General features: G+C 40.5%; 1 protein-coding gene across 1 annotated transcript in view; it reads left to right on the forward strand.

Annotated features, from left to right (window-relative positions):
• Positions 1-3,901: 3,901 nt before the first annotated feature.
• Positions 3,902-14,783, forward strand: part of Pgm2l1 (phosphoglucomutase 2 like 1) — a 35,362-nt gene continuing 24,480 nt past the window's right edge. The window contains exon 1 of the mRNA XM_038313840.1: positions 3,902-4,247. Within this exon, the coding sequence (XP_038169768.1) occupies positions 4,137-4,247 (111 nt within the window). The 5' untranslated portion in view covers positions 3,902-4,136. The remainder of the gene's footprint in view (positions 4,248-14,783) is intronic.

Genomic DNA, 14,783 nt, shown 5'->3' on the forward strand with positions numbered 1-14,783 from the left:
GCTGAGACACTCAGTTGCACAAACGGAGCAACTATAGGACCCTCTGCTTCTCTAGTGTCAAACCTCCAGTGTTGAACAGTCGGGGGTGCATCCTGTAGGCCAGTCTAATAAATAGATAAGTAAAATTAATAAATATTCATTCTGTCAGTTCTATTTCTTTAAAAAATCCTGACCAACACATGGCCATGTGGCAAACCCAGATGGAGGCTATGGTGTTCATGACCACAACCAGACCTCTGGCAACTGTTGATGAAGAGTAGTCAGGAGAAACCTCCAGTGTTGTCAATAACCAGTGTGGCTCTAGACAGTGCGTATGTCAGCAGACACCTCGAGGAACTACAGCTATAGCCTCTGTGTCTCCCCCACCCAAGCACACATAAAACTGGGGAAAGGGAACATTCTGATTCTGATAAAACTTACTCTATTCATGTATTGGTAGTTATTTGATCCAGGGCTTCACATGCACTAGGTAACATACTCTACTGCTGAATTATACCCTTTAGCCCCCAAATTTAATTTCTTGCTACCTTCACAGAATGAGAGCTTCCGGTATTTTGATTTTCCAAAATTACAAGGAAGTACATTTCTTTTACACTTGATTTTTTTATTTAGAAATAATTGAAAAGTCATAAAAACAGCTCAAAGAATACCATATTTGCTTTACCTAGATTTATTAGTAAGATTTTATCCATTTGGTTTATCATTTACTATTTGCCTAATTATAAGGTATTCATCTATATGAATTCATATATATATATATAAAATGTATGGCCGGGCGGTGGTGGCGCACGCCTTTAATCCCAGCACTCAGGAGGCAGAGGCAGGCGGATCTCTGTGAGTTCGAGGCCAGCCTGGTCTACAAGAGCTAGTTCCAGGATAGGCTTCAAAGCTCCAGAGAAACCCTGTCTCAAAAAACAACAAAAAAAAAAATGTATGTATGTATACACACAGTATTTTTTGATCCTTTTAGGTTTTTGTTTTTTTTTGTTTTTTTTTTGAGACAGGGAAGAAATGAATGTCTCATGTAGTCTAGACTGGCACTGTATATAGCCAAGGATTACCATAAATTTCAAATCCTCTTGTCTCCACCTTCCAAGTGCAGTGATTATGTATTCACCATATCTGGCTCTTAAGGGTAGTTTTATATACTTACATGTTGTGACCTACTACATACATGTGGCTATACAACATATGCTAATAAATAAATAAATATTATAATTTAGATTTAACATTCTCCAAAGACTCCACCCTGTTGTAGGTGGTGAAACCTTGAGGAGATGCAGCCTATTGTTGGAAAACAAGGTCCCTGGGACAAGTTCTTGAAGGGCATGCTGAGACCCCCGAGCCTTTTCCTAGCTCTTAGTTCCTGGCCACCATGAGGTGAGCAGCTTTGCTCTACGTTGCTCTCCCTGCTGCGACACTCACTGCTGTTTCACATGTCTGAAAACAACACAGCCAAATGACCATAGACTGAAGGCTATGAAATTGAAGGCCAACCTTTCTTTCTGTTAAGTTGATTTATTTTAGGCATTTTATCACAGTAATGAAAGGCTGAGTAACTTAATGACAACCATAATTATGTATGATAACACATACAATTGATATATACATACAATATAATCAAAATGTATACATACTGATTATATTATACAGTTATGTACAATGTCTGGTTTGTGTCAAAGGAGGACTCCTAAATAATAATAGTCCCATACAATTTCTTCACATAGGGACGTTACAGCCACTCTGTAATGGTCACCTAATGATAAAATTGCCTAACAATTCCAACCAAGAACCCACTTTCATAATCACAGGGTTGACTAACTTACCAAATAAAAATACAGTAAAGATACAGGATGCTTTGGATAAACAGCAATAGAAACGAAAGCTTCTGAGCTTTTCCCAACTCCCTCTTCTGGACACACTTAATGTTCTTAGAGTTGATGGGTTAAGGCCTCCCTCGTAGCCATTCAGTGTCTAAACAATAAGCCTGACCTGCTGGGTAAGATTCATGCAGCCAGTTAATAGCTGTTAGGATTTTGTTGATGAAAGTAAGGGAAGGTGGTTAGAAAATTAAATTATTAAATTAAATTATTAAATTAAAGCCTGTACTCCTCCTGTCCTTACCACATATCCTATATAATTCCATCTCTTGAAAGCTGTTGGTTTGGCACTATTACTTGGTATTTAAAAAGAATTGTTTCAGAAGAGCTACTACTTACAATATTTAAATATGACTTCTTAAAATTCACATATGCACTAGTAGAACTTCATTGAGGACTGAAGATTTGCATTTCTTAATGAGCTCCCAGAGAATGCCAACACATATGTCCTAATAATCATGACCATCTTTGTCACACCAATAGACATTTTTATGGTGCTATCAAGACCTTACCCAAATTCAGAATCTCTGGGAATTATGTCCATTAGTATAATGTATATTTCAAACAGTCTCCGAGTAGGACTTGAGAATCACCGATCAATGGGGTTGAAATGCCCTCTGCTTTTTTTCTTGACTTATTTATTTTCTGTTCTTGAAATCTCAGTGCAGGTCCCCCCTGCTTGATTCTTGTATTGATTACTTCAGACAAATTCACTTCCACTCTTCACAGCAAGCATTTGCTCTTGATCATGAACTAAACATCTTGCACATATCCTATCTCTCTAGATTTTAGTTTTTGGCATTTTGGTTGTGAACCTAGCTTTAACAGCTGAAACATTGCTCTGACCCCAGTTCTTATTTCTTGAATCAAATAATTATTTACATTCTTGTAGCATCAACTCCTACAATAATTCTTGTCTTGTTGATTTTGGGGCCTGGCCTTTAACAGCTGAGCCATCATTTTAGCCCAACTATCATAATTATTAACATACAGTGGATGTTTAATATTTGTTATGGATACTAATTCTGATTATAGTGGACAACTAATTTCTTTCTTGGACACACGGTTATTTCCCAGGTCCTGGAACTAGCTCTAGACCAGGCTGGCCTCGAACTCACGGAGATCTGCCTGCTTCTGCCTCCCTAGTGCTGGGATTTAAGGCGTGCACCACCACCGCCCAGAGGTTTATGCATTTTATGATGTTTGTTCGTCCTTCTGACTACATTCCTATTTTCCAGACATTTTGTTCTTCCCACTTTCACTCTGCTGTTGCATACGACCAAAAGCAACTGCCATCTGAGGTGCTGTGACAGGTTGGAACCTCACTCTTTTCTCCGGAACGCTATTGCTTAGAAAATTCGGTTTGCCTCTTGGCGTCCTCTGTGTAAAGTGGAATGGACTATACCTACCACCTAGCTCACAGGATGGATGAAATGACAGAAAACAACTCGTCAACTGTCATGCACCAAATACATACAAGTTGTTCCTCACATTCCTTGTTTACCTTAATGCAGGGAACTACAGCCACGCAGCCCAAGAAGCCAAGGGAAGCGTCGGGGGTTCCGAGCTCGGGGAAAGGGGAAAGACTACAACTCCCGTGAGGCTTCACGTGCGCCACCTCCGTTTCCACCCCCCCACCCCCAGCAAGACTGAGCCCCCCAGGCGAAGAGGGTGGGGCCTGCGCGCGCCGGGGGATCTCCTAGGGAGCGCGGAGGCGGGCTGCTAGAGGCGACAGGGACACCAGGTGGAGACACACGTGCGAGTGTGGGGCGGGTAACACGGGAGAGACAGCTGGGAACGGCGTTAAAAAAATAAAGCCAGCTGTGCACCGTCTCCTCGGCGGGCAGTCCACGCCGCCGCGGAGGCTCCGGGCGCGCGCCCCATGCCTCGGGCACTCGGAGCGGCGGGAGCGGGCGGGGGCGGGGCCGGCGGCGCGGGGGCGGGGCCTAAGGCGGCGCGGGCGAAGGCGGCGACCCAGACATCTGGGACTGTTGTTGTTCTCTCGCCTCACGCCCGCCTCAGTCAGTTCGAGCTGAGATCCGGAGCTGCTCTGCCGGGGAGGCGGGTGACAGTCTCCGCCTTCTCTCCCGGTTCGCTGGAGCTGCGGCAGGGGCTGGCGCTGACCGAACGCCTCGCGGTTGGTCTCCGATGCCCTTCGGCGAGGAGGGGGCGTCTGGACCCTGGTGAGCGCACCCGGAGCTCCCACGACTCGGTGTCTTCACCCGCCCCTCGGGCCCGCACGCCCGTGTGTCTGCCATGGCTGAGAATGCAGATGGTGACCTGAACTCCAACCTGCTCCACGCCCCCTACCACACCGGGGACCCCGAGCTAGACACCGCCATCGGGCAGTGGCTGCGGTGGGACAAGGTGGGTACCTGGTCACCCGAGCATCCGTCTCCCGTTTCCTGCCCACCCTCTCACAGTCCGCCCTTTCCGGCACCCACCCAGGGCTTTGCAGACTCCACGAGCGGTGGCTCCGGCCACCGCAGGGCTAGCGGACTTGGGCGATGCCTCTCACCTGTGCAGGGGCTGCCTCCCTCGGGAGGTCTGGACTGGGCAGGGACATCTGCAGTAGCTTTCTTTTGCAAAAGGGCTTCACTGCATCCTGCTTCCTTACCACCTTCTTCTAGTGTGTGTCAGCTCTCATTCTCAAAAATACTTCATCCGCATCATCCTCATCGTTGTTACTCTGCATCCATTTCCTTTCCCCTTTCTCCCTTGACTTCCTTCTTTGCAGAACCTGAAAGTGGCTCCTGATACGTTTCTTGGACGTTACTAACCACTATCTGCTTTGGTGCTGGTCTGGTGGTGTGTTGCCACCCTCTGTCGCTGGGAAATCGCTGTTCTGTTTCTGGTATCACCGTTTGCTCTTGAAAATGACAAGGGCTCTCATTTAATTCCTCTGCTGGTAGTTATTTCCTGAAGTCTGTTCTGTTCAACGAATCGTGGTCATATACATCTTGAATAGCCTAATTATGCTTCTAGAGTCTACACCATTACTTCCCAAAATGTTCCAACAGATCGTCTGGGAATCTTAAAAGGCAGATTCTGACCATAGATTTAGAAATTCAGAATTGCCCTGCCATACCATTTTTTTTTTTTTACTGCCCTCTCCCTCTCCTTGTGCGGGCACGTAGGGCAAATTGGTGAAAGCTGGAATTAAAATGCAGCCTTTTCACTTGTAAAAGAGGCCCCTGGAGGCGCTCTCGGAGAGCAGGAGGATAATCAGGTGTTTGCTTTATCAAGTTCATGTGATACAGCTGCTAAAATGGAGAAAGCTGCACATCTTAAAACTGGTTAATAATTGGATTAAGGGGTTTGTATGGCAATATGTGAGATTGTGTTATACAAAAGAACTACCTAAATTAGCTTTCTGAAACAGTTCATTTTATTTTTTTTTCTTCCAGTCATTTATGCATTCAAGAAGGAGGAAAAATGCTGAATGTCTAGGCTGGTCAGGAAATGCTGGTGGTGAGAAAGATAGAAGAGTTCTTGTGCTCAGCAAGCCTTCAGTTAGTAGATAAGGAAGCCCAACAAACAAGCAATTACAATGAAGCTATTTGGTGTTACATCTTAAAATTTTCTACTCATTCTTGTAAAGTCTGAGCAAGTGTTTCTCAAACCTGAACAGTGCTAACAGATCACCTGGGAATCCTAAAAGGCAGTTTCTGAGGAGACTAGGGTGGGGCCTGACAGGCAGCCTTAGTGAGCTTCCAGGGGATTGATCTCAGTGTGGCTGATCTGTGGACCACACTAAAATAGACTCTTTTCTCTTTCAGTATCAGCTTTGACAATGTTTTCCCTAATGAATGTCCTGGTTGAATGAATTAATACTTATTATCTGAGCTATGCCCAGGTAGTGCTGAGATACAGAAATACTTAAGAACTGTTAAATGCATATAAAAATGATACAACAGTTACAGCAGCAATAAAAGAGGCTGCAGGCATTCAGTTCTTATGGGAGTTCAAAAGTGAGAGTAATCTGTGGTGTGGGGCAGTCAAAGAAGACTTTTTTTTTTCCATGACAGGATTTCTCTGTGTAGCCCTGGCTGTCCTAGCTCTTGTAGCACAGACTGACCTCAAACTCACAGAGATCCGCCTGCCTCTGCCTCCTGAGTGCTGGAATTAAAGGTGTGCACCACCACCTCCTCCTGGCTTCAAAGAAGACTTTATGAGATCATGGGATGCACATGAAAAGAACAGGGAAGCCTGCAGGAGAAAGATGAAATAAATGTAGACCTCAATGAACTAAAAGGAAGTAAGACAAAGGCTCCCAAACAAAATATAAAGGGCAAGTAATAAGTACTTAATAGAAGAACAGACTTAAATAATTTTAGTAATTATATACTATTGATCTCTCTTAATGGGAGATAATGCTTTTATCGGAGAAACAAATGTTTATCTTCTGTAGATTGATACTTAGGTAAGCTAGGCTAAGTCCTAGGCCACTGAAATTTAGAGTACAAAATGAAATCAAGTATTTCATTGTACCTTAATACATGTAGCCTTTCAATGCAGAGATTCTGAACTCAACTCCTGATTAATACAATTAAAAAGCCCTTGTAGTGATGATAAAAGCAGGCCTGCCCGCACAGCTCCTCACTACAAGCCCTGATAATGCTGCTGATTCTGGAAGGCTGATAAGTTATAAATTGGTCTCAGGGTAATATGCTATTTGCCATAGTCACCAACATTATCAATTTTAGTCTTGGTGGCTTGGTGTACATTGAAAAGTCTCGATAAAAAAGAAAAAAAAGATGTTATTCATGTTGAGCTTTTAGTTAACATTCAGATTTGCTGAGATGGAGAAGGAAGACTTAAGAATTGGAAAGATGGAAACTTGAATGTATGTAGTTAACTCATTGGTGTCTGCCAGAGCTTAGGGTACCTAGAAGTCTGTGGAAAGGTGTGTGAAGAAGAGCTTTAGTATATCTTTAATGGCCTTCAGCAAGTAAGGGTGTATGTAATAATGCATTACCATAAGTTACATGAGAATCATTTGTTCTCAGGGTCCTGAATACCCAGTTTCTACTTATGAGTAGCAAAATTAGCCATATAATTGTGACCAATAACAATATTCACATAAAAATAAGTATTGAAATTTCATCAAAGTAATTTGGCATGAAGAGAAAGAATTCATTTTTAAAAAATGCTACATGAGAAAGATGATTGCTGTTCTTAAAATAATTTCTAATACATAGCATACTGCTAATTAAAATCATGACATGTTTGGAAAAAAAAGAAAAAGAAATAGTGCAAGAAGATAGACCCCAGCATGGTGATTCTTACCTATAATCTCAGCACTTAGGAGGCTGACCCAGGAGGGTCAATTAAGAGTTTGAGACCAGCCTGGGCTGCATAATGATTATCATGTCAGCCTAAACAGAGTGAGTTGAGACTCTTGGTTTGTACTCTTTCTTGTGTAGCTTCAGTAGGGACTTGGATCTGACCTCCTACTTGTATTCAGACTTTTGTTTAGTATGTTAGCTTCCCTAGTCTCAAAATGAGTTCACTAACATCAGGGTCATAGATATTGGTGATTGATTTAAGAACACTATTTTATTAACTTATGGTTTATATTATAGATGCAATAATCAAATAGATTTGTTTCTAATCCAGGCATTTGGTAGATACACCATAGGGAAACCAAATTCAAAGATTTTTGGCCATCATGAAGCCAAATCACAGGGAGTCAAATATATAACATGTAACCACATCAGCTTGTAACATGTAAATGCATCCATCTCTGTATGGGGCTGTGCTTCTACTACAACCCAGTGAGTCCAGGGGTCAAGGAGTCCCTCCTGTCAGTTGTGCACAGATAACTCTACCACAGCATGCCCTCCTCTGCTCTAGGTAAGGCACACCTCCTTCCTGTTTCCTTCATTGGGTGCTGTCATGCCTTGTCAAATTACAGACCAGCAGTTCTCGCCTCAAGTCCAGGTTCTTTAGCCTCACAACTGTCTGTCGATTCTGTTCCGGTGTGAATTTAACTCTCTGTAAACAATCATATATAAGATACTAAGCTCTGTTAAAGCCTGGATGGGTAGATAGGGAAGGGGAACGGGGACACAGGGCAGAGCAGCTCTGCTGATTATAACAGCAACAGCAAAGGTCATATATGTTGACACCAGAGTGGAGGCAGGAATTTACCATGGCAGCTGAAGAAACAGTAAGTACAGCATTGGTCTCAGAATGTAGATCTGTATAAAGAAAGAGTAGAATATGAAGTTGAAGATAGGTTAGGCTTATAAAGAGCCTGGAAAAGGAAATAAAGGGCATCAATCTAAGCCAGCGATTTTCAGATGCTTAAGAATAGACTTTTTTTTTTTTTTTTTTTTTTTTTAACAAATTGACCAAAACAAAAAGGCTGCGAATGAATTCCCCATACCTCCTTGGTTAGTCGGTTTGCATTGCTTTAGTAAGTACCTGAGCCTGGGTAAAGTTTAAAGAAAGGTTTACTTAGCTCAGTTTGTATGAGATCAGTAGCCACGTTTGTTTCATGGCTGATGGAATCCTGACAGCATATGTAAAAAGATTACAGTGAGTCAGGATGCCAGAGAGCAGGGAGGGGTAAGCCTTGCTTTTAGAATTCTCTTAACCTCTTCTCTTCTGCAAATTACAGCTTATTCTTGTTAGAACTCATCCACAAACCCCTAAGGAAATGTCTCCAGTGGTGACCCTGTTACCTCCCACTAGGACACAACTCTTAAAAGGTTCTACTACCTCAGTACCTCCACACTGAGGAGCAAGCCTTTGATATGGGAAGCCTTGGGGTATAGACCACAGTTAGACTATAGCATTTTCCAAAATATTAATATAATTTCCAAAATTATATTAATAGTTCTATAGTTATTCTTTTGAAAAATTAAAACTGTGTAAATAAAATCCGCAGAACAGTAACTTTCAGACATAGAAATCCCAACTGACCATTCTAGTTAAGAAGATATTGGCAGAAAACATATTGTGTATACAAAACAGAGAAAGCTCATGCCAACTTCCCAGGAAAATCTGTGGTCTTTAATAACTAAGTATCAATCTATATGAAGAAAATAGTTTGTATGAACAACAAGATAAAGCAGTAAGTACATATATAAAAAAAGATACAGTGGAGAACATAGGAACCTCAAAATTATAAACTAAAAATAGAGAATTATTTCATCAACAAATAAGAAAAGATAGTGTGAAAAATCAACTGAAAACAAGAATGAGCTCTAGGAAATGAAAGGAAAAAAGTGATCCCCCTCTACCAAACACACACACACATACAACACACACACATACACAACACACACACATACACAACACACACACACAACACACACATACACAACACACACAGCACACACACACAACACACACAACACACAACACACACAACACACACACACATACACAACACACAACACACACACACATACACAACACACACAGCACACACAACACACAACACACACACAACACACACACATACACAACACACACAGCACACACACACAACACACACACAACACACACACATACACAACACACACACAACACACACACACAACACACAACACACACACACATACACAACACACACACAGAGACGTTAAAGTTGAAGAAATAAGAGAAATGTTTGACATGGAACAAGAAATCCTGGCTGCTAGGTTAGGGCTAGATCCACGGCGTTCATCAAGAAGTAAATAGAATGTATTGTTTGTGTCTTAGTGGTTTTTGTTTTTTTAAGGTATTGGTGGTGTGATAAAGATGGCATGTCATTTCTATCAACATCAGAAAAGCAATTAAGCAGTCACCTGTGAAGAAAGGAAGGAAGGGAAGGAGGCAGAGTGGTTAGGCTGCCAAAAGCAAGAAGGAAGGAAGTAGGGCTGAGGGTGTAGCTTAATGGTATAGTGCTTGCCTAGCAGGCTTGCCACCCTGAGCTAAAAAAAAAACCTAAATTATTGACCAAAAATGAACCACATTAAAACATGACCTGATTTTCAATAATTAATTGATGAAGCTTAAGTAAGAAACTGAGTTCTTTTCAGGTAGCACAGGGGTGTGTCAAGAGTCTAAATACTATTCAGAGCATCTAACCTAGTAATTATATTCTCTTTTGATGGTCAACCAGAAGATAGAACATAGTATTTAATTTTTTTTAATTATGGTGGAAAACGCATACAAGTAACCATCTTGATCATTTTTAAGGATGTCTATAGTTCATTAGTTTTTATAAAAATATTCACATTCTTGTAGAACAGACCTTCAGAATTTTTCATCTTGCTAGGCTGACACTCTATGCCTATTAAATAACTTGTTTCTTCCTTCCTCTTTCCCCTAAAAACCACCACTCTCTGTTTCTATAATTTGACGACTAGGTACCTTATATTAACAGAGCTATACAGTATTTGTCTTTTGTGACTGACATATCAGCACGTTATTCATCCATGTTGTGGATAGGATTTAATTTTGATGGCACAACAAAATGTAGAGGTGCTGTGTGGCAAAACTTCTTGAGAGATAAAACATACAAGGTTTAGAGTAGACCCCTATCTAGGGTATTTGAGGTATACTCACCCCAGGTAGGACCCCTATGACAGACCAAAGTTCGGATACCACCAAAGTCCAACTTGGTGAACCAATGAGTTTTATTGGGGTTACTTACAGAAAGAAGCAGAAATGATTCAAAAGACAGCTGCATCCCCAAGCCCATCCCAGCTCACAAGTCTGGGAACCTGAAGCACACCGCACAGCCTGCAACCTGCAGATCCCCTGTTGGAGAGCATTCCTTCTGGGGGCCTCAGTTGATCTAAACCTCTTCCAGGCAGCTTGGCTGGTTTCTGCTTCTTCCAGTCAGTTGGTCTGGTCTCAGAGTCTTCGTGGGAAAGTCTTTGCCACTAGACTGCTTACTGTGGCAGGGAGGGGCCTAGGGAATCTGGTCAGTTTCAGGGAATGTTCTTAATTTTTTTTTACCCACCTGCTTAAGGAGTTTCCCTACAGGGTGGGATGTTTCACTCTCAGAGAAAACTGTTACACATCAAGAGGTCATACAATGATTTTGGGTTTTGACCTATGTACTTTGATTCATGATCCTTTCTGCCTTCCTAATAGCTATTGAAATTGCCAGTTTGTACTGAGGCTGCTGCCCTCTGGTGTTGGGTGTTAATAGAAAGTGATTTATTCTGGTGCAAAAGAGCCAGAATTCAGCATGAGCTTTGCCACCAATCCTGTATAGGATCTTTTCAACTGAATAATTGAATAAGCATTTGTATTAGTTACTTTTTCCATTGTTATGACAAGATTATGACTAAAGGAACTTGAGGAAATAGAGCTTATTATGACATTTCTCCATGACAAGGGAGACAGCAGGAACGAGGCAGCTGGCACATCACGTTTGTACCCAGATGAATGCCCGTGTCTCTTCCTTTTCATTTAGTCTTGAACTTCAGCCCGTGGGTGATGTCCACATTCAGAATGAAGGGTCTTCCCTCCTTAGTTAAATCTCTCAGGAAATGCCCAACAGACACAAAGATGTGTTTTCTAGGTAATCCCAAACCCAAGTTGTCAAGATTAGATATCACAGTGCTGTATCTTACCAAAGTATGAAAATGGCCAAATTTTAATGCCCCAAAGAGTACAGAGACTAATATTGTAAATGAAAAATATTTTCTCAGATACTAAAGCATTTTGGTTTTCAGCTAACCAGAACTTACCTTGTTAGAAAAGTCTCTTGATGTGTTTTCCCCTGCTACAAAATTTTCTCATATCATTTTTCTCTTTGAAATATTTCATTTTTATGCAGTAAAAGATTTAAAACTCTGAATGTCAATTGTGCTAGTCAGTTTTACATCACAATAACAAATTACTGTGGTTGCTCATCTTATAAAGACAAAAGGATTTATTTGGGCTCACAGTTTTGGAGATTGTCTTAGTTAGGGTTCCTATTGCTGTGAGGAGACACCATGACCATGGCAGTGTTTCCTAATGAAGGAAACATTTAATTGAGGTGGTGGCTTACAGTTTCAGAGGTTTAGTCCATTATCACCATGGCAGGGAGCATGGCAGCATGCATGCATACATGGTACTAGCTACCTCTGGATATGAAGACAACAGGAAGTGGACTCCCCACTGGCGTGGCTTAAGCATATTTGAGACCTCATAGCCCACCTCCACAGTGACACACTTCCTCCCACAAGACCTCACCTGTTCCAGCAAGATTACACCTCCTCACAGTGTTACTTCCTATGAGCTTATGGGGACCAATTACATTCAAACTACCACAGAGATCTAGTTTACAATTATTTAGCCTTTCTTCATTGGGCCTATGGTAAGGCAGCAGATGGAGCAGAACTGCTCACCTCATGGACAAGAGGCAAAACAAAGAGGGGGCAGAGCCCCTCTCCAAAGGAAAACCTCAGTGACCCAAAGACCTCTCAGTAGGCTCCATCTCTTAACGTTTGTACAACTTCTCAAAAGTGCCATTTTGGAGACCAAGCCTTGAGCACATAGACCTTTAGAGGGTATTCAAATTTTATACTTTTACAATCCCGCAGTAGATATCTTAGTTGGGATTTTTTTTTATTATCATTATTGCTATGGACAGACACTATAACTATAGCACTTCTTACAAAGAAAACTTTTAATTGAGGTGGTGGTTTACAGTTTCAGAGGTTCAGTCCATTATCATCATGACGGGGAACATGGTGGCATGTAGGCAGACATGGTGCTGGTTATGTCTTGACCAGAAGGCAGCAAGAAGTTGACAGTCACACTGAGGGAAGCTTGAAAAAAAGAGATCTCAAAGCCTGCCCCACAGTGACACACTTCCTCCAACAAGGCCACACCTCCTAATAGTGCCACTCCTTTGAGGGACATTTCTTTCAAACCATCACAATAGGATAGTGGCTAACTTTGTAGAGAATAGCACAAATTTACATCTTTTAAAAGGACCTCTGCATAAAGATATAAATACATTGGTGTATACATCTAAGTTATTTTTTTCAACTTTGTTGTGCCAAAGACTTTTAAAGTGAGTTTTATGACAGTTGTATATTTTGTGATCAATACAGTATTGCTACTTGCTGGCACTACACTAAGTCTAGTATTGGTTGTGTGACTTTATATATTTGTTTAAATTGAACCCTTAAAAGGACAAAGTCCATTATAAAACATTTGGAAAATATAACAATATTAAAGTTTCAATACTTAGAAAATGCCTGCATTCTCAGTGGCTTTATAAAGCATATTTCCCATGGCATGCAAATACAAAAATAGATTGTGTGCTGGGAGCATAGCTCAGTGTAGAGCCCATTAATTTAGCATGCACAGAGCCCCAGATTCAGTTCCCAGCACCAGATCATAGTGAATTCATGTTTATATGAATTAGTACACTGTTAGCTCTCTTACTTGAAAATTTTTGCTTATGATTTTGTAATAGTTCTTTGATATTTGGGGAGACAAGTTTAGATAACTTATTTTATATAAATACAAATCAAATTTTATAGAAATTACAGTTGTAGGGCCTGGAGAGATGGCTCAGCAGTTAAGAACATTGCCTGCTCTTCCAAAGGTCCTGAGTTCAATTCCCAGCAACCACACATTGGCTCACAACCATCTGTAATGAGGTCTGGTGCCCTCTTCTGGCCTTCAGGCATACACACAGACAGAATATTGTATACATAATAAATATTTTTTAAAAAAGAAATTACAGTTGTAATGACTCAAAGTATAACTACTTGGAGAACATAATAAAGCTCTATTTTCTATATTTTGTTATTGACTTGTATTTTGTGAAGGAATTATAACTTCTGAAAATCTTGTGTGCTGTATTAGAGTTCAGATAATAGGCATCCACATTTTTAAAAATTATATATTAATCACTTACATTAGAAATGTAATACTTTGTTTTGATTTGTTTTCTGGCATTGAAATAATTTTAAATGATTTTTTTTGAGATTTCTTTATTTATTATGTATACACACACCAGAAGAGGGCACCAGATCTCATTATAGATGGTTGTGAGCCACCTTGTGGTTGTTAGAAATTGAGCTCAGGACCTCTGGAAGAGCCATGTCTCCAGCCCTAAAATGATTTTTTAAAAAGGAATTGGATTACTTTTAAGTTAAAACAACAGCAAACATTTAACTAAGGAAATTCAGAGAAAATCCTACTCTTCCTAAATATGTACTGGAATAAAGTATTGAATATGATCAGAATATGCATTTAAAATGCATCTGTAATTTGTTTTATTTAATAAGATCTGGTTTAAATTTAACAAGATCTTATAGTTCAGCAAGGTTTTCTGTCTACTTTTAAAAGCAGAGAGAAATAAGTATGTTAATCTCATGGTTTGATTTTTCTACAAAGTTCCATAAGCATCTTAATGTAAAAGTTTGACATCCACCTTTGAGTCTCAGGACTGACTACCCATCACAGCTCCTGTCTTTTTTTCATCATTATTACACAGCGGAGCAAATTAATCAGCCAAGAATCAACAGTAAATCGAGTGTAATTCCAGCTAAATCATGATTAGAGAAGAGGGATTGGCTCCTAAAAGGCACAACAATTCAAGCCTATTTTGGATTCAAAATACTGGCTCAGAATACGGAGTCTGAATTTGTATATAGGTTAAAAGGAATTTTAAAATCAAGAGTATCTACCTCAAGCATCCCTTGGGTAGATTAAAACTTGGAAAATTAACATTAAGTTCTTTTTTTGTATTGTCTGTTTCTCTTCTGAGATGGTTCCTCTTATGTCAAAGAGTGATAATATAAGCTAAATTAAAATCCATGTTAGTATGCTAATGCTAACATTTGAATATCTTGGATTTGGCCACTCTAGGTTATCTTTGTTTTTAGTTTTTAATTATGGGCTGTATTGTTGCCAGTTAGCTAAGAGATGTTTTGCTTCAAATGGAAA

The sequence above is a fragment of the Arvicola amphibius genome, chromosome 12, assembly GCF_903992535.2.
Source record: "Arvicola amphibius chromosome 12, mArvAmp1.2, whole genome shotgun sequence".
NCBI lineage: Eukaryota > Metazoa > Chordata > Mammalia > Rodentia > Cricetidae > Arvicola > Arvicola amphibius.